The 27,443-nt window shown below is 47.5% G+C and overlaps 1 protein-coding gene and 1 long non-coding RNA gene across 5 annotated transcripts in view; one reads left to right on the top strand and one right to left on the bottom strand.

Moving 5' to 3' along the window:
• The first annotated feature begins 2,361 nt into the window (after positions 1-2,361).
• Positions 2,362-26,766, top strand: BCL6 (BCL6 transcription repressor). 4 transcript variants are annotated; one of them, XM_004038190.5, is made up of 10 exons: positions 2,364-2,504; positions 12,974-13,012; positions 14,181-14,351; positions 15,950-16,171; positions 17,863-18,834; positions 19,362-19,546; positions 21,008-21,175; positions 22,278-22,408; positions 22,977-23,114; positions 25,545-26,766. In XM_004038190.5, the coding sequence occupies exons 3-10, from the start codon at positions 14,191-14,193 to the stop codon at positions 25,686-25,688; spliced, it is 2,121 nt and encodes a 706-aa protein (XP_004038238.1). In that variant the 5' UTR covers positions 2,364-2,504; positions 12,974-13,012; positions 14,181-14,190; the 3' UTR covers positions 25,689-26,766. The 4 variants fall into 4 exon arrangements, with proteins under 4 accessions (XP_004038239.1, XP_004038238.1, XP_018879714.1 ...); XM_019024169.4 differs by lacking the exon at positions 2,364-2,504 and adding an exon at positions 6,727-10,334; XM_019024168.4 differs by lacking the exon at positions 2,364-2,504 and adding an exon at positions 10,341-11,789.
• The window catches only part of LOC134758123 (uncharacterized), a 30,208-nt gene continuing 18,227 nt past the window's right edge, over positions 15,463-27,443 (bottom strand). The window contains exon 3 of the long non-coding RNA XR_010133026.1: positions 15,463-15,507. This is a non-coding gene — a long non-coding RNA (uncharacterized lncRNA). The remainder of the gene's footprint in view (positions 15,508-27,443) is intronic.

Raw genomic sequence — 27,443 nt, 5'->3', positions numbered from 1 at the left:
ACACACAAAGAAAATCCCTTCCACAAAATCGGGGTGTCATTTTGCATCCAGCGGGATTCATTTTAATTTCTTTGAAAATGAGAAGGAAGGGGACTCAAATGAAAAAGCAGATAGTCTGCCTTCTGGCAGAATAAATCTGAACTTGACAATATCATGTGTCTTTGGGGGTAAAACGTACATTTCAACAACAGTGACAGGATTAGGCCTATGTATATTTTTCAAAAACCGTTCACAAGACAGGCTTTTCTGCAGAGGCTGCAGTAATCCATCTGTCAATAAGTATTAAAATATTCAGATTTCACAGGGACAGACACTTTCACGCATATTTCCTAAGCTCCAGCCCTTGTGGAAAATAATCAACTTCTTTGCACCTTTCTGGGTTTTAAAACCTAAAATACAGCCTTTAAAAATGTGTGTGTGTTGCGGGGTAGGGGGGTGCATTGCCAACAACATTTTCGGTGATAGATGGAACTTCTTACGGGACTGTCAATGAAAGAGATTTTCCAAATATCCCAGCAAACAGCAATCTTTCACAGCTCTGATCACTCCTCCATTATAAACCCAAATTTTGGGTTGAGATAGGTAGATTATTTTAGACATATCTTTATTAGAAATTAACAAGTGACGAGATTTTGTGGAACCTTTAAGAATTCATCTGTAATTTAATAAGTCGCTTGAAGGACTCTCATAGCCAAGGCTCAGAACAGCCTGACCTTTGAAAGCTGCTTCTGGTCCAAACATTTTGGGCTAATTCTTGAGGAATCTGAAATATTATTTTCCCCTCACACCCTTCTTTTAAGAGAGAGACATAAAAGAAACAAGAGTCTCCCTTATTCAGGGATGAGTAGGAGGGGAAAAAACCCGAACCAACATTTAAATAAGGAAACTAGCAGCTCTGAACAAACAAACTAGGACCCACAATGAAATGATTCTGCACTGCAATTGCCTTTAAAAAGAAAGTAATAGAGAAAAAGAGAAGGAAAGAATTTCTCCTTCTCTACCCCCCCCCCCCCACCCCACCCCCCAACTCAGCTTCAAAGCTAAGAAGACTGTGTTGCGTGTAGTGCATTGTAGTTGTGGCAGTCTGTTCTAAATACAGGCAGTATCTGTGATACTGGCACGGCAGGCCTTTAGAATTCCCTCCGGCTGATCTCTTAAACACAGACTGAAGAGATTTTTTTACAACGACCTTGAAACGAGCCTCGAAAACAAAAATCTCAAGACCTTAAGAGAAAACAAAACACAAACAGGTATTTGGCTCACAGAATTTTGTAGAAAACACACACATACCACCCCGCCACCCCCACCCTCCCCCCCCCACACACGTTTCTTGCAACAAGAAATTTCCCAAGAGTCAACAATAACAGATTAAACCCACCACTTGCTGTCCTGGAAAGAAACAAACCAAACCAAAACAAATCCTTTGAACATTTCTCTCAAGTGCAGGTGAGACACACTTCAGCAAAAGTCCAAGGGGAAAAAGAAAATTGCACCAAAGGAAAAAAAAAAAAGTGGGGGCTGGGATTGTTACATATGGCCAAAAATTTAAGCTTCTTTCAATAGTATTAGTATTGAAATAATACATCTTTAAAACCCTTGAGGGATTAGATAGGGAAAGAAAAGGCACGTACAAAAAAATCCAACCGATGCCGATCCTGTGATTTACGTAACACCACAAACTTGCAAAAGGCAAAAAATCAGAAGCAAAAATCCATAAACCATCAAAATGCAGAAACCAAAAATCCCAAGCCACCACACCAGAAAGAAAAAAACCCAGAACAACAGCAAAAACCCCTGTCCTAAATAAAAATAAAGCAAATGAACCCACCGAAAACTGCTTGGCAAATATTTTTCTCGTGGTGCCTAATATTCTAGTTGGAAAGAGCTGTGATGTTTATTTTATTTTTTTTTCTCTTACTCGCCTCTCTAACCCTACTATATATATAAAACATACTTTTCCCAGTGGTTCAAACCTCTCGCTCCCTTTTGTGCATTTAGCTCGATCTGCTGAGTTTATGGGTAAGAAAGAAGGAATTAGCCCCAGACCCCGGGAAAGCAAAGCGCACTCCCCCTCTTATGTCACCGAATAGCAAATTAGTTCTCAGAATTCCAGAGGCCGAGCTTTGCTACAGCGAAGGCGCCGACGTCACAGAGGAGGAGCCCACGTGACGGTGGCGGAGCAGGCCATACCATCGTCTTGGGCCCGGGGAGGGAGAGCCACCTTCAGGCCCCTCGAGCCTCGAACCGGAACCTCCAAATCCGAGACGCTCTGCTTATGAGGACCTCGAAATATGCCGGCCAGTGAAAAAATCTTGTGGCTTTGAGGGCTTTTGGTTGGCCAGGGGCAGTAAAAATCTCGGAGAGCTGACACCAAGTCCTCCCCTGCCACGTAGCAGTGGTAAAGTCCGAAGCTCAAATTCCGAGAATTGAGCTCTGTTGATTCTTAGAACTGGGGTTCTTAGAAGTGGTGATGCAAGAAGTTTCTAGGAAAGGCCGGACACCAGGTGATTATTGCTGTTGCTGCCGCCGCTGCTGCTGCTACTGCCGCCGCCGCCGCTGTTGCCGCTGGTGCCGCTGCCGCCGCCGCTGCTCATGATCATTATTTTACCTTTTAATTCTTTTTTTTCCGCTCTTGCCAAATGCTTTGGCTCCAAGTTTTCTATGTGTATCTATTGATATAAATGTATATATTTATTTATTCTAGCTGTCAGGTGTTAAAATAAATGCCGAAGATTAGTCCCACGTCTCTCCCACTCTAGGATATAGATTGTTATGTATTTATTATTATTATTGTTGTCTTTGAGTGAATCGGCCGGTTTGGGGAGGCTTTTGCCACCCTCCCTTGTGTTGTTTTGGTTTTTGGAAAGGAGGTGGAGGAGAGGAAGGAGGGGAATTAGGGGGCGGCCGGAGCAGAGAGGACGAGACAGTGCTTGGGGGGTGATTCGGGCTAGTCTGGGGGCTGTCTGGCCCCAGACCGCGGAGAGGACGCGCGCTCGCGCTCTCGCTCTTTCTGCTGCTGCTTGCGTACGGCTTGTGATCTCTCTGGATTCGTGCGGCTGTGTTTTTTCCCTCTTTTCTCGCTTGCAAACTGCTTTCCTTGCTCCGTCGCTCCTGGCCTCCCCTTCCCTCCCTCCTCTTTTTCCTCGCCTCTTATTCCTTCCCTTCCCCTGTCCTTCTGGGTAACTCCGGGAGGCAAAAAGGGAGGCTGCCCGCTCGCTCGCCCCGCTGGCTCTCTTCCATCGGCCTCGGTCTTTTAGATTCCCTGCCTTCGAGCCGAACCGAGATTTGGAAGGAAAAAATGCAAGCGAACTCCTTGGGTTTTTGTTTTTGTTTTTTTTGGTCATAAATCCAGATGAGATGAAGTATCGTGTCTACTATTTCCTTTCAGAGCCGTGATCTTCCTAACGAGAGCCGAGTGTTTTGGTGTTCCCTGCCCCTGTGTTTTGGGGAGCTTGGGGGCGGGGATGTTGAACACTTTGAAAATTATTCTTTCTTGGTTGTAGTCGAGGGAGTCGGGAACCTCCGCGCGCTCTCCCTGCTCATCCCGAGGAGAGAGACTGATGGCGGGACAGGGCTTCTTGGGGTGGGTGGGAAAGGGGTGCGCACTGCACCTGCGATGCCTTTCAGTGTGCGGGGGGACTCAGGGAACCTCGACAGGACAGCCTGGGAGAACGAGAAAGGTGGCGGGATTTCTGGCCGCTGCGGTGTTTGTATTTTGGGCGCTGCGTGACTCTGTGTTGGCTCCCAATGGCTGTTGCCTCCCTTTCCTAAATTTTATTTTATTTTTTCCCATGGTGCAAGCTCTGTAAAAAGGGAACTGCGGGCCTGAGCGTAGTGGACGCCAGGCTTCAGATTCCCGAGGTCCTTACCTTGGGCGAGGAGAAAGACGAACAGAGCCCCAGCCCGCGTTCCTTATGTGCAAGACTCAGGAGGAGAGAAGGGCACTTTGTGGCCGTGGCTGAGGGGACCCGGCGCGGGAGGAGCGGGCGCGGGCGCGAAAGGGAGATCTTTGTGAGTGATTTTGCAAAAATAGATTGCGAGGTTGGTTGGATTTGCAACCTGTGGCTCTCCTCGAGGGAGTAAGAATGGGGGAAGGCGCGGCGGCGGCGGCCCGGGGAGGGAGTGGGTAGAGTTGGAGCCTCAGAAATCGGCTGAGCTCCGGGGGCGGGCGAGGAGAAAGGGCGGGGGGGCAGCAGGAGCTAGGGGCCACCCCGCTGCCGGATGTAGTGACCGTGGTAAATGTCTTGAGAACTGTGGGTTGCGTTGCCTTTATGATGCCGTGTTATTGGAACCCTGGCGAAAAATGGAACTAGTGTTGCAATAATGAGTTTTAAATCTCCCCCATGGAAAACAAAAACACAACCAAACCGATTTTTTAAAAAAATGAAAAAAGACCCTCTGTGTTGTGTTCCCTCCTACGATGGTTGAGTTGGTGGCTGGGGTTTGGGGGTGGGGGGGTCCTGACAGTTGAGCAGATAAATGACCCCAAACCAGGTGCTGAAAGTCCCAAGCTGTTACAGGGCCCCTGACCACCTCAAAGAGCCAATCTCCACTCCGCGCCCCCTCCCCGCCGGCCCCCGCCACCCCACAACCCGCCAGGATTTAATCTTTTATGGATTTTTTTTTTCAATCAGTTTATAGTTTCCAGGAGGAAAGTCTTGTAACGCTTTACTTTTTCTCTTCTTTTTTTAAAGTAAAGTGAGTGTCAGTAGATGTGTTTTTTACAGTCTGGATTTAAAAAAAAGTGGGGCAGGAGAGAGGGAACCAGGGAAAGGGCTGTTTAGAAATACAGTTTGTGGCTCTGAGCGATGCCACCGGCTTCCTCTACAGAGACTGCCAGTTTCCCTTTTTCTTTGCAAGGTGTGTGTGGTTTTAATAAATAACTTAAAAAAAAAAAAGAGGGGGCGGCAAGATCCATCAGGAGACAGGTATCTATTTTGCTCACTATTTACTACCAAGAGCCTTTGGCACTAGAACAGAACCTCGTAAATCTGCAGCCCAAGTTGAAGTTCATCTGGCCCTAGTCCACACGCTATTCCTGGAGGTAGCAAACATGAGCTCAAAGGAGAGAGATGAAATCACATTCTTGCTTTAAAATATATACTTTTTTAAAAAAGACGAAAAGATATTTGTTTCTGGGGGAGGAGGAAATGGCGAACAAGTACCAGGAGATGGGCATTCCCTTACTCTAATGACTGCAGTTGAGTCTTCAGGCCAAAATAGAAACCTGTAGATGGCAACTCTCTCTCCACCTCCCCGCCCCGCCCGCCACCCCAAGCTTATAAATAGAAGTTTCCAGTATCCTATTTGGAAGACTTTCCAATACTAGAGGCCGAAGCATTGGCTAGTTTTAAGGGTTGTTGATAGTGACAGTAAGGCTAGATGCTGTTCATAAAAACTAGGCGACTTGAAGGAGACAGCCAGAAAAAGTGGGAATTCTCCAATTGCCCCTTTCTTCTTTTCAGTTTTGAAGGGTTTTATACCAATGCTTTCTTGAAAAGACTAACTTATTCTGGGTTTGGTGGATAGGGATGGGACTCTAAATGCTTAAGCTGTCGTTTGCTGAGCCCTTGAAGAGTTCCAGTTATTGGTTGAGTAAATGGTAGCCATGGCTGGATGTCAAAACCCTTCCTTCCCTCTATCCCCTACAGGGTAATGACACTCACAACCCACTTTGTTGTGAAAAACTTAAGAGATATAGAGGAGGCGGTGCAGCAGCGCCACCCCTCGGTGGGCGAAACTATTGGCAAAAGTCAATTTTTGAAAAATATTGGGAAGTGAACTTATGAAACATTTTTTCCCCCAGAGATTTAAAAAAAATAGGGGAGATAAAACTAACGGATAAAAAGGACTTTGAAGTTTATCAAGTAGGGAAGAAAAATGTTGCTTTCCAACTAGGATGGTGTTATAATAGGCAACGTGGTTCTAAGATATTTATTTTTTTTTTGGTGGGGGGAGGGTGCCTGGTTGATTTTAAGTGGAAGAGTTCTCCAGGCGGAGGTAGCCCGGCCTTCCCCTTGGATTGACTTCTCAGGGCATCTTAATTCTGCTGCCTGTCTGATACCGAGATAGTGAGGGATGTTTTGGTGTAAAACACCATAGTGGCTGGAAATGCTGTAGTTTTGCCGGCGGTGGCAGGACGTATGTGTAGGGGGTGTGTTGAGGAGGTTTGTGCATGGCGTGGAGCAATGGTAGGCTGGTCTGTAGCCCTCTGTGAGTCAACATCGAATGGCGCGTGCCGGTTTCCAGCACTGCGCAACAAGTGGGACCGCCGCTGCCGCCGCGAGCACAGCGAGGGTGCAGCGTAGTGGCAGAACTGGCTGGTTTCTCTTTGCCCCAGTGGAAACCAGGAACGGCCCCTCCCAACCCTCCCGATGTCCACTCCGAGACCCACAACTTCACCAAAAGACCATACCCGACTCCCCACTCCCCCGCTTTGCCAGGCGCAGTGAGCCTGAGTGGGATCCAGCACTCGGCCCCCAGAGCCCCTTTCCTCCGAGAAGATCAGTTTATTCCCGACTTTCTTTGCTGGATGACCAGTGTTTGGCAAGAATCTCTGCCAATACCGTCGAGTGCCATTCTGCCTTTTGAAGACAAGTGCACCTTCTTTCCCTTCCCAGTACATAAAGCTTTTCGGAGGCTGGGGGAGAAATCAACTTATGATACATGAAACCAGCTCCAGATACCGCGTTGTGGTTGCTAGAGGCGGGAGCATCGGGAGGAACGGAATTACATACACTAAATTAAATGTTTTCTAGCTTTGCTTTTAGAGGCAATCACACCCCCAACCCTCGCCCCCACCAGACAGAAAATAAAGAGGGGCGGGTAGGGACCGGTGTGGAAGCTGCGGCCGCGCGGCGATTCTCGGACGGGCTGGCCTGCCACCTAGCGGTGGGCTGAGATCGAGTTCGCGGCCATGGGCGGTGGGCTCGCCGTTCCACCTCCCGGGCGGCGGTACCCTGACCAGATGCTAGGACTGACAGAAGGAGGGCACCTTCCAATGGGGACGGCATACAACCTCCAAAGTTTTGACAAGAGGGATGAAAATCAGAAAGGCCTCGCTGCTTGCCCATCACTCAGCGATGAGCATCTATTTGCACTAAGAAAAACCACAAATAACCCGCTTCGAACACACCATCTTCCTGTCCCTGTGGCCCTTCTTAGGGGAAGTCGGTAGTGGAAGGATGCCACCTAGGAGCTCAGGGGCTTTGGGACGTACAACTCTGTTTTACAGTTGAGGAAACAGGTCCGACGAGGAGGCTTGTTAGTGGTGAGTTAGTGACTTAACCAGGACCAGATTTTAACTTCTGAATTTCATGTCAGTGACTGAAAGTCAAAGGCGGGTTTATCTCAGCTCCTTTGAAGTATTTATGAGAAAGGAGCGGCTGCCAGAACCATGAGTTTAACCTCTTAGGCCACCTTTGTTGCCAGTGTTCATTGGAAACCGCTCCCCAGCAGTCTTGGAGGATTTTTTTTTTTTTAAAGAAAATATGGCCTAAGATTTTCGGTAATGACACGAAAGCCTAGATGGTGCTGAAGGGTGCGGGTCTCGGAGCTCGGGGGTTTGCGTGTTAAGAGGGGGGTTAAGGCCTGGACCAAAGACTTGCAGGGCGAGCCTCGATTCTGAAATCGCTCTCTTCCCCTTCCTAACATCCTCTGCATAGTAGCCTGGCGAGAAACCGGGTGTGTGTGTGTGAGGGGGTGGGGGTCATGTGGATAGGCCAGAATTTGTGCCACAACAGTTCCTCCGTAAAGTTTTCTTTCTCCGAGCTCGTGACTTAAGATGGCAAACGCGCGTCCGCATGCTGGCGGCCCCTAGCGGCAGCAGGCGCGCTCTGCAGGGGGAGACAGCGCCGTCTCCCCCGCCCGGGTCGGCGGGGATCGAGTTCGGCCTCTCCCACTGCGGGAGCCGTCGGAGGCCGCGTCGGAGAAACGCGCCTCTGTTCGGACTGGAAACGAATCTGGGAACGAGTGTGAAGCGCGGTCAAGTTTGACTCATCGCTTTCCAAGGACAGTTAGTGCCTTCCATCTTCATTAACGTGAATAAGGACCTTGGCTGACTTCTTTCCAGATCGGATTTTTAAAGGCATTGTTTGCTTGAGGAGATCATGCTTCTCCCCTCCCCCGCCAGCCTTTTTGCAAAGGCTGAGCCCAGTCCAGCCAGGACGGCCGAGGGATCTCTGCTCCGGGACGCGATTTGCTGGCATTGTCTTCGGGCCCTTCTGGAGGGCTGTCTCGCGCTGAGCGTATGGGGAACGTCCCTTCTGCAACTCCTCTTCAGATCTTGATGATAAAACACATCCCTCTGTTTTACTGCATTTCCTAGAAGCTTGCAGGCTTGCAAGAGCACTGTTGGCAGGAAACGTGATAGAAATGAAAGTCAGGACACAATGTCCCCGAACACCTCGGTTATCCAAAGCGGCTGCCGAGGCCATCGCGTTATCAAATTCGCTTTTATTTACTGTCGTCTCCTGCACCCTCCCGTTCCCCAGCCAAGAGGGCGAAGAGTGTTTTCCCCCAAGAATAAAAACAGCTCCGCGATTTGACCTCACCCCCTGCCGCCGGACCACGGTGGTGTCTGCAGCCGTGCAGCTAGTTGGCTGAAACACTGCTGAGACCGGGAGCCCCACGGCAGGGCCCCTGATGCGGGGTTCACTACGGCAGTTCCAGCCTTATTAAAGTTCCTTGTCCTTGTCCCTAAACAGTGCTTTACACTTTCAGATTTCCCTTTGGATTTTTCAGCGGGTTATTGGAGTTATTAGATTACCAATAATCCAACAGCCTCTCTAGCCTCTCTGGCTGGAGAGGAGGGGGGAAGGGCGGAAGGCATTCTCCAAATCGGGAGGCTCTGGCCAAACTAGGTCAATGGGAAGGAGGGGAGGGGCGAGAAAGGGGTTGACGGTTTCAAACCTTGATGGAGGGCTCTCTCTAGCGTTAGGCAGCGGTAAAAACACCATTCGGTTTGAGCTCCCGGAACCACGGGACTCCTAATTTCCAATAAATGCATTTACTTCATTTTAACTTCCCAGATTCTCATCCCTACCCCATATTAAATCCCAACCGTCTCTTTCACCTTTATCCCACCGGGCGAACGGGTGAGAAAGCCTCAATGTAGGATTTTGAGGCCAAAGGCTCGGTCTTTGCAGACCGACTCTGACCCTTCCGCTTGCCGCAGAAGGGATGAGCGGCGCAGTGTGACGCCACTGGCTAGTTTTAGGACCAGACTGCGGCCTTTGTGGCTGAGTCTTTCGCTGTCCCCTAGCCCCCGAAAGCGCACCCCGGAGCCTGCTACCGAGACCAATTAGGACATGGCACCCGGGGGTTATAATTCCCGGGAGGGCCACAGGAAGGCGAGGCAACTTTGGAGAGTGCCAGTGCGCGCGCAGGGGTCGGGGCCCCGGCCTTTGCCGAGTCCAAGCTGTGTCTCTACGGTTTCGGGGAAATCGGATTCGGAAATCCTTACGGCTTGGCAGCTCCTATTCTAAAGACTTTGGGCGGAAACCAAGTGGAGCTGGGTTCCCGTTCTTGCCAACGTAGGCGGAAGGGGCTTTCTGTTTAGTTTTTCTCCAACCTTGCCTGGGGCGCCTATGATGGAGACACTCAGCCCCTAGGGACTCCATCTTTTGACCTTGAAGTCTCGCTCAAACATTCCCCTAAAAGAACGGGGGTGAGGGAGAATGGAAGGCAAAAAGAGGGAAAAAAGCAAATAAACTTCGGAATCGGACAACTTAAAGTCTGGATATGAGCCTCGGATTGTATTCGAACTCCTGGGTTCTAGACCCAGCTCTGCTACTAACTTGTCTGACCTTCCCCATTTATAAACTGTTGCGGGTGAGAGGTTGGACTAGGTGAACTCTGAGAGCCCTGCACTCGGCGCGGACGAGGGATTTAGGGGAAAGTGTGCTGTATTCCCCGCGAGCCTTCCCCAGCGGCCCCGCCTCCCCGGGTGAATCCCCGGCGGCCAGCGCAGCGCAGGCAGCGATCCTGGCGGCTGCCGGGGCCCGGCAGCTTCCTGGAAAGTTACTTCTTGTTGGAGCCGGCGATAGGCAAAGTGTGTTCTGTGAAATCCGCAGAGCCGAGATTGACTACGTTCCGGGAATGAGAGGGCTGTGTCATTCCCCTCATTGCTTGCTGCCTTGACGGCGTAACAGGAAAAAAAAAAAAAAAAAAAAAAAAAAGGCATGCACACAATGTTAGCTACCGAGGTGCACGAAAAGTTTTATTTGAATGTAACTAAATTAAGGGCCGCCACGGTCATACCACAAAGCCTCCGTCGCGCCTTGCGGGGGGCTTCGAGGTGGATCGCCCAGGGGCGGGCAGTCCCTGGAAGACAGGTACGGAGTGGTCGGGGTGGGGTAGCGAAGTCTGCCTAGGCTTGCCCCGGCGCGCAGGGCTGGTGTTTGTGCTCTTATGTGTGAGCGAGAAAATGGGGCTTCCTGGTGCCAGCCCAGGGGAGGAGGGAGGAAAAGGATGGGGTCTTATGTATTGGCTTGCTCTCTGGCTCTTAACCTCGCCTCTCCCTCTTCTCTCATTTTCTCTCTCTCTCTCTCTTTCTGTCGTTTCTGCTGTCTTCTCTCTCTCTTTGCTTTTTTTTTTGGTTCCTGTCTTCTTCTTCAATGGAAAGCTCTTTTAAAGGAACTGTCTTCTCAAGGAGCCTAGTTGGCTATGCACAAGGAAAGCGCCAAAAGAGCTAAAGTGAGGAAGGGAAGAGAAAACATTTAACTCTCCCATGGTGGTTACTGACCCAGCGTGGGTGCGGGGAGATTGGGATGGGAAGTCCAGGTCTGGGGGCAGCCAGCAGTTGTCAGTTTCTCATTGACAGCCCTGCTCCTTGGAGATTGTTTTTGTGGGTAGTCTTTTGTGTGGCATTGGTGGAATGGCTGAATCTAGGAGACGCGGCATGTCCAGAACTTGCTGGAAATTGGTTTTGAGATTTTGGGCAAGGCCTCTCACCCGGAGCCTCAGTTCCCTCCCTAATAAAGCAGGGCTGTTATAAGGATAAGATGCAATCGTGAGGAGGTGGGAAAGGACTAAGAGCTCTGTAAAAATACAAACCAAATGCTGGTGGTGCTTCCACACCTGCGGCATTTGGGGTGGGGGTGGTGACAATATTGCCCACACTCAGGAGTTGGGGGGGCTGGTTCTTAAGACGAGTTGGCTTGCAAAGGAGTGAACTTGAGAAGGACCTGCGCCTCGTGTACGTACCTTTGTTTTTGGCCAGGCAGAGGCTTATGGTGAAAAGCCCAAGGCCCAGCTGACAGTGGACACAGGGGAATTTGTTTGTTTGTTTCAATCCGCATCTGGAGTGAGTCATTGCCACTTGTCATGGTGAAATGGCAAATCTGGGCTTCCTGTGGTTCCAGAAGCCTGCGACTGGAAATCCACAAGTGAGCTGGTGGTTGAAGCTGGTTAAAGAACAGCCTAGGTATTCCAGAAGTGTTTGAGGATCCCTTCCATGAAGGAAGAGAGGAAAGCTTATAAGTAAACCTCCCATGTGTCTTCAGCTTTCTTTTGCAAAGGAGAAAATCCTTGAAGTTTGGTAAAGACCAAGTTAGTCTATCTCTCTTTGCCTATCTCGAGTTGGGCTGGGGAGAGGAGGAGATAGGTTCTTTTGTCTTTTTCTGTCTTCTCCCTTCCCCACTTCCTTCCCTCCAGTCCCCACTCACTCACATGCACACACTAACCTTGGAGCCGATGGGATTGAGTGACTGGCACTTGGGACCACAGAGAAATGTCAGAGTGTTTGGTTACAGACTCAAGGAAACCTCTCATTTTAGAGTGCTCATTTGGTAAGACTCAGCAGCCTGGAATGGGGCAAAGTGTTTGTGTGGGGGAAGGAACTTAAAAATGAGATTCACCCACATCAGGGTGCTGTCTTGCATGTTCTACAGCACGTAGGCTGATTTGGAAAGGGGACAGGAATTTGAGCCAGAAGACCTAGGGCCGGGTCACCAACCATGTACATGGCCCAACATGACCTTGTTGGCCTCAGGCCTCTTTACCCAGAAAATAGCTCTAAAAGGTTCTGCTTTTTTTTTTTTTTTTAAGGGGGAAGACAGTTCAAATATTGTTTTATTTTGCAGCCCACATTGGATCATAAATGAGGGTCTTACACCTGTGCTTTTAATGATTCTGTTTTAGAGAAGCCGGTTTGGAAGGAGGTACATATTTCATTAAATCTCTTTAAGGTTTAGTGCCCCCTGGCCAGTTCTCAGCTAAATCACATAGTTAAGTCTTTTACCAGCAGGGAGAAGCACAAACTTAGAAGCAATGGCATTCTGTCTGGTCTTAGACCCAGTAGGGAAGGGAGAGAACACTTTGAAAAAGAAGACAAAGGTTTTCAAGGAATACGTAGACATGACATCTCAGGCTGTGTTCTGCAGAGTCTATATTCAGTCTTAATGTTTCAGATGGGCAGGAAACACTGCCTAGCTGTATGTCTTGAGCAAGCCACTTGAACCCCTAAGTCTCAGTTTCATCGCCAGTGAAATAAGGATAAAGATATTGGCCCTATCGTCCTTGCGGAATCATTCTAAGACTTGAAAGATAATATTTTAGCAGGTTTTGAATGACGTCCAGTGGTTTTAGGCCACGGACGAATCGTTATTGTTAATGTTGACAGAACCATTTTTCTTATTTTTTCTTTCCCATAAACTCTAGTGGCCTTTGGATGGTATAAATTTTTTCTTTGAAGAAGGAAATATATGTATGTATGTATGTATAACTAATTAATGTATGCAATTGTACTCCCAGTACTCCGGATAAAAACATTATTATCTCATAGCTTCGGGTGCCTGTTGTTTCCGTAAGAGCAGAGCTGGAAAATGTTTGTTAGCTTGTGGTAAAACCACACCAGCTGGCAAGCTGCAACTATCAAAGCAAAACTAAATGTGTATGTCCTAAAATAAGACTATAGTGGACAATCTTACATTCGTTAAATCAATTTCTGTTTGCTTTCTTCTCTTCTCTGTAGGTTTTGAGCAAAATTTTGGACTGTGAAGCAAGGCATTGGGTAAGTAAATAAAATTATATGCTTTAAAATGTTGGGACAAACTGTTTCTTTTGAATTTGCCAATACATGTGTCTCTGTGAACTTTGCCACTGTTCATTATATGAGACAAGGATGACCAGTTCCCTCTACATCACTCCTAGTCCTCACCCTTCACCTCTGTATTAGACTGTCTTAACACTTGCATGGTCAATCATTATGTTACTCTTTCTTTGTACAAACTAATTTAGCCAGCTAATGTGCACCAACAATATGCTAACTCCTCGAGGTACAAAAGTCAAGCAACTCTAAAGCCTAGCAGTAGAGAGAGACCAATGGTGACTGAGATGATGAAATAAGATACCTATGAGAATAGCTGTGAGTTTTGAGAACCTCCTATGAACGAGGAATATCTTTCTAACTTTTATAACCACATAGGTATTACTACTTCCATTTGGGGAAACCAAAGCCCCAAACCAGTAAACAACCTGCTTAAAGTCCCACAGCTAGCAAAAGGCAAGTCTAGCCTGATAATCTTAAAACACAGTGTCTCGACCGGGCGTGGTGGCTCATGCCTGTAATCCCAGCACTTTGGGAGGCCAAGTTGGGCAGATCACGAGGTCAGGAGTTTGAGACCCAGCCTGGCCAACATAGTGAAACACTATCTCTACTAAAAATACAAAAAAATTAGCTGGGCATGGTGGCAGGCACCTATAATCCCAGCTACTCAGGAGACCGAGGCAGGAGAATCACTTGAACCCGGGAAGGCGGAGCTTGCAGTGAGCTGAGATTGCACTATTGCACTTCAGCCTGGGTGACAGTGTGAGACTCCGTCTCAAAAAACAAAAACAAAAACAAAAAACACAGTGTCTCTCCATTGCAACATACTCACTGCCTGTCAGTGCTTGGCAGAGTATTTGGTATGTGGGAAAAACACTCAACAAATATTCATTCCCTTTGCTTTTCCCCTAAAGGGCTTTCTATCCCAACTTGTTGGATAAAAGTTATTCTCCCTATTTTAAAACTATGAAGAATAATGGCCAGAGTTGGACTATGAATTGTTCAAAGATCAAACACAAGGGAACTGAGTTGCGTTCTGTACCTTAGCAGGCTGAGCCACCTGCTCTGATACCCGTGGCAAGTAGGAAACAGGTTCTGGAGGACTAACAGGATTTTGGCCTCTTTTTTCAAGTGAAGACAAAATGGCCTCGCCGGCTGACAGCTGTATCCAGTTCACCCGCCATGCCAGTGATGTTCTTCTCAACCTTAATCGTCTCCGGAGTCGAGACATCTTGACTGATGTTGTCATTGTTGTGAGCCGTGAGCAGTTTAGAGCCCATAAAACGGTCCTCATGGCCTGCAGGTGAGGGATCTGAAAGGAAAGGGTGGGTGAGTCAAAGTGGGGTGATGGTGCTGGCAGCCAAGCAAGGCAGAACATGTGGGCCTTTTACTGCATCTGGGATGACGTCTCGCTTTGTCTCCAGATCTCAGCACCATGGCGTGGCACAGTAGGCTCCCAAGTGAATGAATGAATGAATGGATGAATGCACTTTTAGAAAAGAAAGAGCCATGTTCCGTGGGCATAGAGGGAGAAAAATTATATACTGCCCCAAGAAAGGATGTGTTTGGGGCAGACATGGAGAATAACTTCAGTCAACCAGTGAAAAAATGAGAAAAGATTTCAAATGAACTTTCTTTGTCTTTAAGTAGCTTAAGCAAGTTAATTTGAAATGTTTTGCTCTTTTATGCTATAAATGTATTTATTTTATGCTACAACTGAATTTCCATGGGTGTTCAGAGTATATGCGAGAGTTAGTGAGAGTGAACTAGCTGATTCTTCATGTTTATCAAGTATTTCGAGTTTTCAGAGCAATTTTATATTACATGATATCATCTCCCTGGATCTTTTTAGTAGTCTTCAGTGTTATGCATTACACTATTGCCTTCATTTTATAGATGGTAAAAGGAAAGCACAGGGAGGTTAAATGATGCAGAATCAGGGATCTCTATTGCTATTTGAAAACTTATCCAACAACTACTCTAAGCACCTGATTTTTAATAGTGGAAATAACAGAGGCTTATGGAGATATAATAGATAATGTTTAGTGAATGCTTACTATATGCCAGGCATCATTCTATATCCTTTACATTTTTATTCTTGCCACAACACTATAAGGTAGACATGATTGTTCCTCCTACTTTGAAGATGAGTAAAGCAAGATGCAGAGAAGCTAAATATCTTACCCAAAGTTGCATAGCTACTTGGTGGAAGTCTGGCTCACTTCTGGCAACCCACTCAGAAAAAGTAGAATCAAGAATCAAGATGATAGCCCAGAATTCTTCTTTACAATTGAGTACTCTTTCCACCACCAGACAGCATGGCACCTGGAGGCATTGCTTGGGGTTTGACTTGGGTCTTCAAGGAATAACAGACCCTCTGTTAATCTATGGACTTTGATAAAAGCAGTAGAGTATAGATGTAGGCATATTTTTATTTATTTGTCATTCATACCCAAATTCTAAAAAGAGATAGAATTTTAAAAATAAGTATAAATGCAATGGAACAAGAGGGAATGCTTATGACAAAGGTAGACTAAGTATAGTTACTGCAAGTGGGGGCTAAATTTAACTCTGGTAATCCGTACAGTTAAGACTAAAAGGAAAACAGGCCCTGTGACTTTAAGAATATTCACTTAACCCCTCTGATCTTAGTTCCCCTATTTGTAAAGGCAGAGAATGATAGTACCTAACTTGCAGGGTTGTAAGGAGCAAAGGATAATGTATGTAAGGTGCTTAATGACTCCTGACATTTGGTAAGCTCTCCATAAATAGCAGCTATTATTAATTACCATAGAAGTTCTGGAGGTAGGCCCAGGGGAAAGGGGCTGAGTATCAGTGCTGACTGTAAGGGATCACAGATTCTATATGTCTACTATAGTGGGACATTTGTTTGTTTTACAGTGGCCTGTTCTATAGCATCTTTACAGACCAGTTGAAATGCAACCTTAGTGTGATCAATCTAGATCCTGAGATCAACCCTGAGGGGTTCTGCATCCTCCTGGACTTTATGTACACATCTCGGCTCAATTTGCGGGAGGGCAACATCATGGCTGTGATGGCCACGGCTATGTACCTGCAGATGGAGCATGTTGTGGACACTTGCCGGAAGTTTATCAAGGCCAGGTGAGTTGCTACCTGGGTGGAAGCCTCGGAGATGGAAGAGATAGTCCCCGATCGGAAACCTTTGATAGTTCATGCATACAGGAAAAATATTCCTCTATGATATGCTGCAACCCACATTTCCACTCTTGTTGCACACTTCTGCTCTTCTTAACTCTTGTGCCCCAGGCAGACTTAACTCCTGTGGCTATACAGGTATGTCCTATGCATTACCGCATCTTGCTTTCTTCCATTCACTTAATATACCCTCTCCTCCCACCCATCCTGCAAGGCTAATCTTGGATGCCAGCTCTTCCATGGAAGTTTTTCTGATTAACACTTTTCCTCCCTCAGCTCTTCCTCTGTGTTGTGAAGCATTTTGCCGGTGCTTTAAACTTTCCTTCTATTTTAATATTTGCATATGTATTTTAGTTCTCCTTTAGACTTCTATTATAACTATTTACATATGTGCCTTAGTTCCCTACCAGACTGTGAACTGCTCAAGGTTATAGGGGCTATCTTACTCACCTTTTATGTCACGCTGCTCCTACTAGGCAGGACATTTATTGAATTGAATGGAGTTCACTGAGTTTAATCTCCTACCTGAGGGGTGATAAGACATGACCTTCATTTAAAGGTGAGGAACTTGAGATCCAAAGAAGTGAAGAGCTTCACTAAGTGCAACAGAGACTCAGAGCTTAACTTCTTTAGAACCTTTTGATCCAGCCATTCTAGCTAGGGTGATTGCATCCTCGCTCAAACAGAAGGGTTTTCCAGGCTGTGTTTGAAAACCTCCAGGAGCCAGGAACTCAGTGTTCCCAGAACCACACAGCATACCTTGGACAGTTAGAAAGCTTCTCTTTTTGGCTTCTCTTTAACCTTCTCATGGGTTCTAGCTCCGTTAACTGTGATCATGGTGAGCTTGCCTATTTATTTCACCCACATGACATTCCTTCAGGTATATACAGCTAGAGTTCTTTGTCTCCTGTGAGTGATGACGGTGGCAAGATCATCATTGCTGTCATTTACAAGTACTTTCAGTGGCTCAGGCCTTGTGCTTAGAATGGCTGAGTAACTGGCTCCATGTCACCAGCTGCTAAGTGGCACAGCTAGGTTTGCAAACCAGGTCTGGCTGCTCTAGACCAGGGATTCATGCGTTGGCATTTGCTGCCTGTTCTCTGTGTAAACTTTCATCAGCATCTGGGACAAGTTCTTTCTTCAGTAGGTTACTCGTTTGTGTATGATCCTCCAAAAGTGTCATACCAACATTGTATAAATTCTTTTCCTGTTTCCCTATGTGTAAAATGGAGATAATAATAACCACCTTTCCTTCCTTTCAGGATTTTGCATGGGTGAAGTGAGATAAGGGCTTTGAAAGTTTTATGTGAGCTATAAAATTTCATAACATCAGAAGAGCTATAGATTCACACACATGCATAGATATGTGCCTTAAACATACAAGATTATGTCTAATCAGGCATAGATCATGCCGGTAACTCACTTCTCTTCTCTGGGCCTCAGTCTTCCCAATTTCAGGCTGGATTTCCAGGCTTCTAGCATAAATGCATTGTAATTGTGGTTCCCTGCTCCAGAGCCATGTCACCTATGTCTAGCTAATTCAAACACAGATGTGGTTATATAAGTGTCACTGGAAGGTCATCTATTTAACAGTTCTGATTTGGGGCCGGTGTCTTTCCTCTTTTTTTCTTTCACAGTGAAGCAGAGATGGTTCCTGCCATCAAGCCCCCTCGTGAAGAGTTCCTCAACAGCCGGATGCTGATGCCCCAAGACATCATGGCCTATCGGGGTCGTGAGGTGGTGGAGAACAACCTGCCACTGAGGAGCGCCCCTGGGTGTGAGAGCAGAGCCTTTGCCCCCAGCCTGTACAGTGGCCTGTCCACACCGCCAGCCTCTTATTCCATGTACAGCCACCTCCCTGTCAGCAGCCTCCTCTTCTCCGATGAGGAGTTTCGGGATGTCCGGATGCCTGTGGCCAACCCCTTCCCCAAGGAGCGGGCACTCCCATGTGATAGTGCCAGGCCAGTTCCTGGTGAGTACAGCCGGCCGACTTTGGAGGTGTCCCCCAATGTGTGCCACAGCAATATCTATTCACCCAAGGAAACAGTCCCAGAAGAGGCACGAAGTGATATGCACTACAGTGTGGCTGAGGGCCTCAAGCCTGCTGCCCCCTCAGCCCGAAATGCCCCCTACTTCCCTTGTGACAAGGCCAGCAAAGAAGAAGAGAGACCCTCCTCGGAAGATGAGATTGCCCTGCATTTCGAGCCCCCCAATGCACCCCTGAACCGGAAGGGTCTGGTTAGTCCACAGAGCCCCCAGAAATCTGACTGCCAGCCCAACTCGCCCACAGAGTCCTGCAGCAGTAAGAATGCCTGCATCCTCCAGGCTTCTGGCTCCCCTCCAGCCAAGAGCCCCACTGACCCCAAAGCCTGCAACTGGAAGAAATACAAGTTCATCGTGCTCAACAGCCTCAACCAGAATGCCAAACCAGAGGGGCCTGAGCAGGCTGAGCTGGGCCGCCTTTCCCCACGAGCCTACACGGCCCCACCTGCCTGCCAGCCACCCATGGAGCCTGAGAACCTTGACCTCCAGTCCCCAACCAAGCTCAGTGCCAGCGGGGAGGACTCCACCATCCCACAAGCCAGCCGGCTCAATAACATCGTTAACAGGTGATTTCAGAGACTGTCTGGGTCTGAGGTCAGGGGTTACCTGGGCAGGGTTCCATGTCATTTCTTCTGATGGGTGCAGGGGTTTCTTCTTTTCTTGCCTGAATTGCTGAGCCTATTAGAGGTGTGGAATCAGTGCCTATAGATTGAGTTAGTCTAAGTAAGGAAGTATATTACACTTAAGTAGTGTATATTTTTTCATAGCAAGAGAGATAATTCCCTTGTGGGGCAGAATAGCATTCTGTAAATCCCACAGGCACTTCCTGTGGTCTTGGTGTAGCAGGGGACCATCCTACTACCCTTGGACTGAGAGAGATTGTGGGCTGCAGGGAAGCTCTGGCTCAGTTTGACCCTGGTCAGTGATCTTTCCACAGATACTGTTTGGAGATAAACTTGAGGACAACTCTGGGGTCTCAGAGCTTGAGTGGGCAGCCCAGCTCTGGCCTCTGGGCTTGCCTACACATAGGGAGGAGAGGGTGGTCTTGAGGCCCTGCCCAAGGTGCTGAGGCTGTCTTTACTCCTGTCCATAGGTCCATGACGGGCTCTCCCCGCAGCAGCAGCGAGAGTCACTCACCACTCTACATGCACCCCCCAAAGTGCACGTCCTGCGGCTCTCAGTCCCCACAGCATGCAGAGATGTGCCTCCACACCGCTGGCCCCACGTTCCCTGAGGAGATGGGAGAGACCCAGTCTGAGTACTCAGATTCTAGCTGTGGTGAGTCCTTTTCCCTCCCTCCTCTTGTCAGGGAGAAGGAAGGCCCCTCTGCTCCATAGGTTTTGTGCTCCATTTTACTTATGCTGTTGTCTCTGATTGGAGCAGTCCTCAATTGGAAGTCCACTGGCACTCCAAGTCACCAGCCGTTCATCCCACGCTTCGCTTCTTAGGGAACTGGGTTAACCAAAGCAAGGAATGGGGTTTTAGAGTTGATCTGGGGTAATCAAGACTTACCATACAGTCTTTTTAGCTTCACGCCAGCAAAAGTAGCTTGTGGGGCTGGCTGTAACTCCCAGAGCTTTCTCCATTCCTCAATACCAAAATGACTAAGACTGACCTGTGTGCATGTTATTCTCTGCCAGGCTGTACATTCTGTAAGGAGAAGCATCTGACCTTATTCATTCTCACATCCCCATAGGTAGTAGTAAGTCCCTAGCATGGGGTAGGAACTCAGTAATATTAGTTGAGTTAAAAGAGTTGAAGAGAATTATTAAATTGCAGTTTCTGGATAGTTGGTGGTTGGCATTCCCAGTTTTTACCAGACAAAAAAAGTCTAATTCTTCACCCAGCTCTGGCTACAGTAATAGAGCCCAGTAGTACCTAATCAGGGAAAAATCAGCGTGACTTCTCATTTTCAAATTGTTACAACAAATGAAAAAATAAATCAGCTGCTTACACCAAGAGATTTGGCACAGGGTCATGGACCCATAGATGGGAGAGCGGGGACTGTCCCCTCCTGCACCCTGGCTAGTTTGCCTTTGCTCTGCACTCCAGTTCTTTTTCTCTGGGCCTCTGTTCCCACTTCCACCATCAGCTTTGGTCTCCCCATCTCACAGGAGGATTTGGAGACATGAAATCCAAATAGGTGCAAGGGTGACCACAGAGTGTTCGTCATTGATTCCTCCTTCAGTGACCTCAAAGTAGAATTGAATTTGACCTATATCTTACATTCCTGGAATGCTTTGTGTTTTATTTTGTGTAATATAATATCCTCCTGTGAGGTAGGCAGGACAGGGATTTATTATCTGACTTTGAAGGCAGAGATACAGAGAGAGGCTCAGAGGTAAAGGGTCTTGCCCTAGGGCTTCTGTGTATAAATGTAAATAAAACTGTAAACTTATTTTTAAAAATCAATTCTCAGAGCTCTTGGGGAAAGAAAATCTCTGTTGAGCTTTCCTCAAACTGGCGCAGGCCCTCTGAGCACCTGTTGGTTTGAGCTTCCCTTCTGTACCTTAATTCAGCCCATCTCCTTTCTCCCTTCTCTATGGCTAAGACTCTGAATGATAAGAAAAATAAAGTCCCCACAGATCCTTTGCTCCGAGCTCCCATGAATGTCGGGTGGGTGAGTGAGGGACTGAGAGTTCAGTTTGGCACAAGGGGTAGCTACAGAGGAGAGCGGCCTTAGAGCCCTACCTCCCTTCCTCGTGCTGACTTTGGTGTCCCCCTACCACCCTCCAACAGAGAACGGGGCCTTCTTCTGCAATGAGTGTGACTGCCGCTTCTCTGAGGAGGCCTCACTCAAGAGGCACACGCTGCAGACCCACAGTGACAAACCCTACAAGTGTGACCGCTGCCAGGCCTCCTTCCGCTACAAGGGCAACCTCGCCAGCCACAAGACCGTCCATACCGGTATGGCCCTGCCCCACACGACCCGAACTCTCCACAATTATTGGGGCAGGACAGGGAGAGGATCCTAGAGAAAGCTGTGTGGGGCCTGGAGACCTGGTGGGGCAAGGCAGGAGGCAGGCCCCATCCTGGCCTGAACGAGGGGTCTAACCCTGTCTTGTCTTTGCTTAGTGACTTGACTCATCCACTCCCTGTATCCTTTGTCTTTCCTCTGAGATGCTCTATCCTGCTTTTCTGCCTTTGCTGGGGTCAGAAGTGTTAATCCCACTGTACAGGTGAAGAGACTAAGTCTGGGAAAGACAAATAGATTCGATTTTTGTAAAGCCAGAAAAAAAAGCCTGTTGATTTGTTTCAATGACTTGTTCCTTATCAACTCACATTCCTTTACCAGGTAGCTTCTCATGACCTGATTGTTGTTTAAAATCTACTCTCTTAGTACCGTAAATGGCCCTATTATCCCAAAAACTTCCCATGAAGGAAGGTTCAGCCATTCTATTGGTTTCCTCTGCTGAGCATCTACTCAGACCCAAGCCCCACCCCTCTTGCAAATGGAATCCAGCTGTAGTTGCCACAAGCGGAAAAATCTGTTTGTTCTAAAAGAGAGAAACTAGAGCAGCCTGATTGTGTCTCCCTGGTGAATGAGTTGATGAGTGAATCTGTCTTATCCAAGGGAAAAGCTAGAAGAACCTTCCCAGGTAATCTGAAGTAGCCCCTCAGGTTCCAGAGAGGGAAACTGAGGCCCAGAGAAGGAGAGTGACTTGTCCAGGTTCCACAGGCAGATAATCCTAATGACAAAGCTGGTTCTAAAGCCCAGGCTTCCTGGAATCTCCCCCCTCTCCTACCCCACACCTGGCATTGTTGCTACTCCATGCCACCACTTGTTTCTTGGCCCTGGTCCCCTGCGAGGTATGCAGGTGTGTGTGTGAGAGAGGGCTGGCAGGCGTGGGGGCAGGCCCCTGGATTCTCTCTCTCACATTCCCTAAGGGAAAGGAAAACACAAGTGGCCTCAGGGAGGAGCAGGCTGCTTAGAAATCCAGGAGCCAGGGACTGCAGAGACCTTCCTTATTGAATATGGCTTTTCTTTTTCCCTTTTTCTTGGTAATAGGTGAGAAACCCTATCGTTGCAACATCTGTGGGGCCCAGTTCAACCGGCCAGCCAACCTGAAAACCCACACTCGAATTCACTCTGGAGAGAAGCCCTACAAATGCGAAACCTGCGGAGCCAGATTTGTACAGGTGAGCGGAGCGGGCGGGCGAGCGGAGCGGGCGGGCGAGCGGAGCGGGCGGGCGAGCAGAGGAGCGGGCGGGAGAGCAGAGCGGGCGGGCGAGCAGAGGAGCGGGCGGGCGAGCAGAGGAGCGGGCGGGCGAGCAGAGGAGCGGGCGGGCGAGCAGAGGAGCGGGCGGGCGAGCGGAGCGGGCGGGTGAGCTGAGGAGCTGGCGGGTGAGCTGAGGAGCGGGCGGGCGGGCGAGCGGAGCAGGCGGGCGAGCGGAGTGGGAAGGAGAAAGGCCCACTCAGTCCCCATGTGCAGGTGAGCAGAGTGGGCAGGTGAGCAGAGTGTGCAGGTGAGCAGAGTGGCCTGGAGAAAGGCCCACTCTGTCCCCGTGTGAAGGTGAGCAGAGTGGGCAGGAGAAAGGCCCACTCAGTCCCTGTGTGCAGGTGAGCAGAGTGGGCAGGTGAGCAGAGTGTGCAGGTGAGCAGAGCGGCCTGGAGAAAGGCCCACTCACTGGCTGTGTGCTAATGAGGGGCTGCCCAGAGGCCTGCAGCCCACCCCAGAAGACCTCTCATGCTTTCTTCTTCGTTCAGGTGGCCCACCTCCGTGCCCACGTGCTTATCCACACTGGTGAGAAGCCCTATCCCTGTGAAATCTGTGGCACCCGTTTCCGGCACCTTCAGACTCTGAAGAGCCACCTGCGAATCCACACAGGAGAGAAACCTTACCATGTACGTAAGCCTCTTGAGGCCGCTCTCTGGCCTGCGGGGATGTGGAGCGCAGGGAAGGAGGTGGAGCGCAGGGAAGGAGGTGGAGCGCAGGGAAGGAGGTGGAGCGCAGGGAAGGAGGTGGAGCGCAGGGAAGGAGGTGGAGCGCAGGGAAGGAGGTGGAGCGCAGGGAAGGAGGTGGAGCAGGGAGGCAGTGGAACTGTTTGCTCCCATCTCAAGCACACAGTGGGGCAACCACTACGCTAATGGTTGGAAGACCTAGATCTGGGCCCGATGGCCAGACACCCCGCTTGACCTTGGCCCAAGCATTAGGGGACTCATCTTTAAAATGAAGGTATTGGACTAGGTGATCTGGGCCTTAGGAGAGGAGTCTAGACTGTGGATACATAGACTTGATTCACTCCACCTAGATTCATTCATTTCACAAATACTTATTGATTGCCTCCTGGACACCCCATACTGGGCTAGATGCACATTTAAGAGGAGCTAAGGTGTTTGAGAAGGAACAGTCTTAGGAGGAGGAGAACAAAAAGAATGTTATAAGAATTAATGATGTTACAAGAAAAAATTGAAAAAAAAACATAAAGAAGGTCCTTTTAAGAAAGAAGAGGTGGCCAGCCGTGCAGCACGACACTGTGGATAGGTTCACTGGGATTGGAGTGTTCTAGGGCGGGGTCTCGGCAGCTATAGCCTGTGTGCCAATGTTTGAACATTCCATGAACTAGGAATGGTTTTTACAATTAAAAAGTAAAAGAATATTTTGTGCCATATGCAAATTATATGAAATTTAAATTTCATTGTCCCTAAGTAAAAGGTTATTGGAACACAGCCACGCTCATCTGTGTACGTTTTGCCTATGGTTGCTTTGAGGAGTTGATGACATCCTTCTAGGTGGTGATGGGGACAAGAAGTAATCAATGAATGGTTAACCTACATACCGGAGGTTAACCTGCAAAACATGGTTATTTTTGTTCACTTGTTGATCAAGCTGTGAGTGAATATCTTCTTACTTGCTGTTAGGGCAAATTCGTTATCCTCTTAGTACCTTAATTTCCTAATCTGTAAAGTGAGTTTGAAAATAGTATCTACTTCATGGAGTTGTAGTATTAACTAATGATTAAAGTGTTGAGGATAGCACATGCACATAGTAATAGTAAAATAAATATCTGCTATAATGATTTGCTAGAATTTTAGATGCCTAGGATATCAGAGTTGAGAATGACTTTCAGCCTGTATTGACCCAGGCCATTCAGAAGGGAGATCCAAGGCCCAGAGAGAGAAATGACATGCTGGGGACACACAGCGGTGAATGGCATAGATACAGTAGACCCTATGTCTCCCAAGACCAGAGATTTTACACATGGCTCTGCTCATTTTTTATTTGTCTTCATCTAGTTCCATTTTCACTTGAAAACATATACTCTATCTGAACATATTTTATTACCCTTTTTGTTTTAGAATAGTTTTAGATTTATAGAAAAGTTGCAAAGAGTGTACTGAGGGCTCCTACCCGCACCCATTTTATCCTATTGTTAACATCTTACGTTAGTTCCGTACATCTGTCACAACTAATGAACCAATACTGATAATATAATTATAAGCTAAAGTTCGTACTTTACTTACATTTTCTTTGTTTTTATCTAAGAATGTCCTTTCTCTTTCAAGATCTCATCTAGATTACCCCATTACATTTAGTCATCCATTTTACTTTTAAGTAACTTTTATCTAAACTAAAGCGCTTATTACCCATTCATTGAATTAAATCAAGAAACGGCTCCACTTGCTAATGTTTAGTTAGCTCATCTGAGATATATACCCTAGGAAAGAATATAACTGCATTTAAAAAAATTTACCCTAGACTCCAGAATTTCCATGAATTCAGACTGATCTAGTCCATTTGTCCAGATGTGTTCAGATTAATTGCATAATTTGAATAAGAGGTATATTCTGTGAGGTCCTAGGAAGATTATAAAGTTTAGGAAAAAATAGCCACTGCCCTCAAAGTGTTACCCACTGAAGAAGGATCCATGCACACGGAGGGCTGTGTGGTAAAGGTAGAAATCTTAGAGGCTCAAAGGAAAACAGGGATTATTTTCATCCTTGAGAGATTCAGAAATGCCTTAATCATTAGAGGAGTTTGCATCTAACTGCACTTTTGGATAGGACTTGAACTTGTGGAGTTAAGACAGGGAAGGACGTCTCTAGCAAGGGAGAGACAGAAACAACACTTGGGAAAGCAGGGAACGGACATTTGCACAACGCTAGCTTATCTGTCGGCAGAAGCCCGGATGCATATGGGTTCTTCACCTGGCCTTGGAGAGGCAAGAGCTGCCCCAGTCCCTCGTAGGGAGAATCTTCCTCTCTGGGTCTTTGAGCAATGACACCTTTCTTGGGTTGATGACAGCTAACAGTTTGCCTCTGATATCCCTGCAGTGTGAGAAGTGTAACCTGCATTTCCGTCACAAAAGCCAGCTGCGACTTCACTTGCGCCAGAAGCATGGCGCCATCACCAACACCAAGGTGCAATACCGCGTGTCAGCCACTGACCTGCCTCCGGAGCTCCCCAAAGCCTGCTGAAGCATGGAGTGTTGATGCTTTCGTCTCCAGCCCCTTCTCAGAATCTACCCAAAGGATACTGTAACACTTTACAATGTTCATCCCATGATGTAGTGCCTCTTTCATCCACTAGTGCAAATCATAGCTGGGGGTGGGGGGTGGTGGGGGTCGGGGCCTGGGGGACTGGGAGCCGCAGCAGCTCCCCCTCCCCCACTGCCATAAAACATTAAGAAAATCATATTGCTTCTTCTCCTATGTGTAAGGTGAACCATGTCAGCAAAAAGCAAAATCATTTTATATGTCAAAGCAGGGGAGTATGCAAAAGTTCTGACTTGACTTTAGTCTGCAAAATGAGGAATGTATATGTTTTGTGGGAACAGATGTTTCTTTTGTATGTAAATGTGCATTCTTTTAAAAGACAAGACTTCAGTATGTTATCAAAGAGAGGGCTTTAATTTTTTTAACCAAAGGTGAAGGAATATATGGCAGAGTTGTAAATATATAAATATATATATATATAAAATAAATATATATAAACCTAAAAAAGATATATTAAAAATATAAAACTGCGTTAAAGGCTCGATTTTGTATCTGCAGGCAGACACGGATCTGAGAATCTTTATTGAGAAAGAGCACTTAAGAGAATATTTTAAGTATTGCATCTGTATAAGTAAGAAAATATTTTGTCTAAAATGCCTCAGTGTATTTGTATTTTTTTGCAAGTGAAGGTTTACAATTTACAAAGTGTGTATTAAAAAAAAACAAAAAGAACAAAAAAATCTGCAGAAGGAAAAATGTGTAATTTTGTTCTAGTTTTCAGTTTGTATATACCCGTACAACGTGTCCTCACGGTGCCTTTTTTCACGGAAGTTTTCAATGATGGGCGAGCGTGCGCCATCCCTTTGTGAAGTGTAGGCAGACACAGGGACTTGAAGTTGTTACTAACTAAACTCTCTTTGGGAATGTTTGTCTCATCCCATTCTGCGTCATGCTTGTGTTATAACTACTCCGGAGACAGGGTTTGGCTGTGTCTAAACTGCATTACCGCGTTGTAAAATATAGCTGTACAAATATAAGAATAAAATGTTGAAAAGTCAAACTGGCTTGGTCTGGAGGGCTTTTCTTGCGTTGGAATGGGGCCTGGCCTGCGTCTGACTCCCTCAGCTCCTAACCTAGTGGAAAAGGCTCTTGGAGGGAAGGGGCTGCTGACTGCTGCGTTCTCAAAAACGAGCGTCTTTTGAGATGAGGCTAGGTTCCTGGTACCTTGGCATGAACGCACATTTGGATCCCAGCACCAGGAGGGACTGCGGACTCCAGGCCCTTTCTGAAGAGCTCAGGTGGGAGATTTTGGAAGGACCTCCCACTCAGCTCTAGGCTAAGCACTTTTGTTTTGTTTTGTTTTTTGTTTTTTGAGACAGAGACTCAGATCTCAGCTCACTGCAACCTCCGCCTCCTGGGTTCCAGTGATTCTCCTGCCTCAGCCTCCCAAGTAGCTGGCATTACAGGTGCACGCCACCATGCCCAGCTAATTTTTTGTACTTTTAATAGAGAAGGGGTTTTGCCATGTGGGCCAGGCTGGTCTCGAACTCCTGACCTCAGGTGATCTGCCTGCCTCAGCCTCCCAAAGTGTTTGGATTACAGATGTGAGCCACCATGCCTGGCCTAGGCTAAGCATTTAATGACTTCCCTCCTAGCTCTGCTGACACATAGATAGGCATCTCTTCTTCCTCTGGACCTCAGTTTGCCCAGTTTTGGAAGTGAGAAGGCCCATCTTGC

Source organism: Gorilla gorilla, chromosome 2 (assembly GCF_029281585.2).
Source record: "Gorilla gorilla gorilla isolate KB3781 chromosome 2, NHGRI_mGorGor1-v2.1_pri, whole genome shotgun sequence".
Lineage (NCBI taxonomy): Eukaryota > Metazoa > Chordata > Mammalia > Primates > Hominidae > Gorilla > Gorilla gorilla.
This window is presented reverse-complemented; position numbering and strand designations above follow the sequence as displayed.

What these genes read in the sequence shown, in the direction of transcription:
- BCL6 (XM_004038190.5), top strand. Translation starts at nt 14,191, where the DNA reads ATGGCCTCGCCGGCTGACAGCTGTATCCAGTTCACCCGCCATGCCAGT. An exon ending in CTCAATAACATCGTTAACAG is followed by an intron (nt 18,835 to 19,361) that starts GTGATTTCAGAG and finishes TCCTGTCCATAG; the next exon opens with GTCCATGACGGGCTCTCCCC. An exon ending in CAGGAGAGAAACCTTACCAT is followed by an intron (nt 23,115 to 25,544) that starts GTACGTAAGCCT and finishes ATATCCCTGCAG; the next exon opens with TGTGAGAAGTGTAACCTGCA.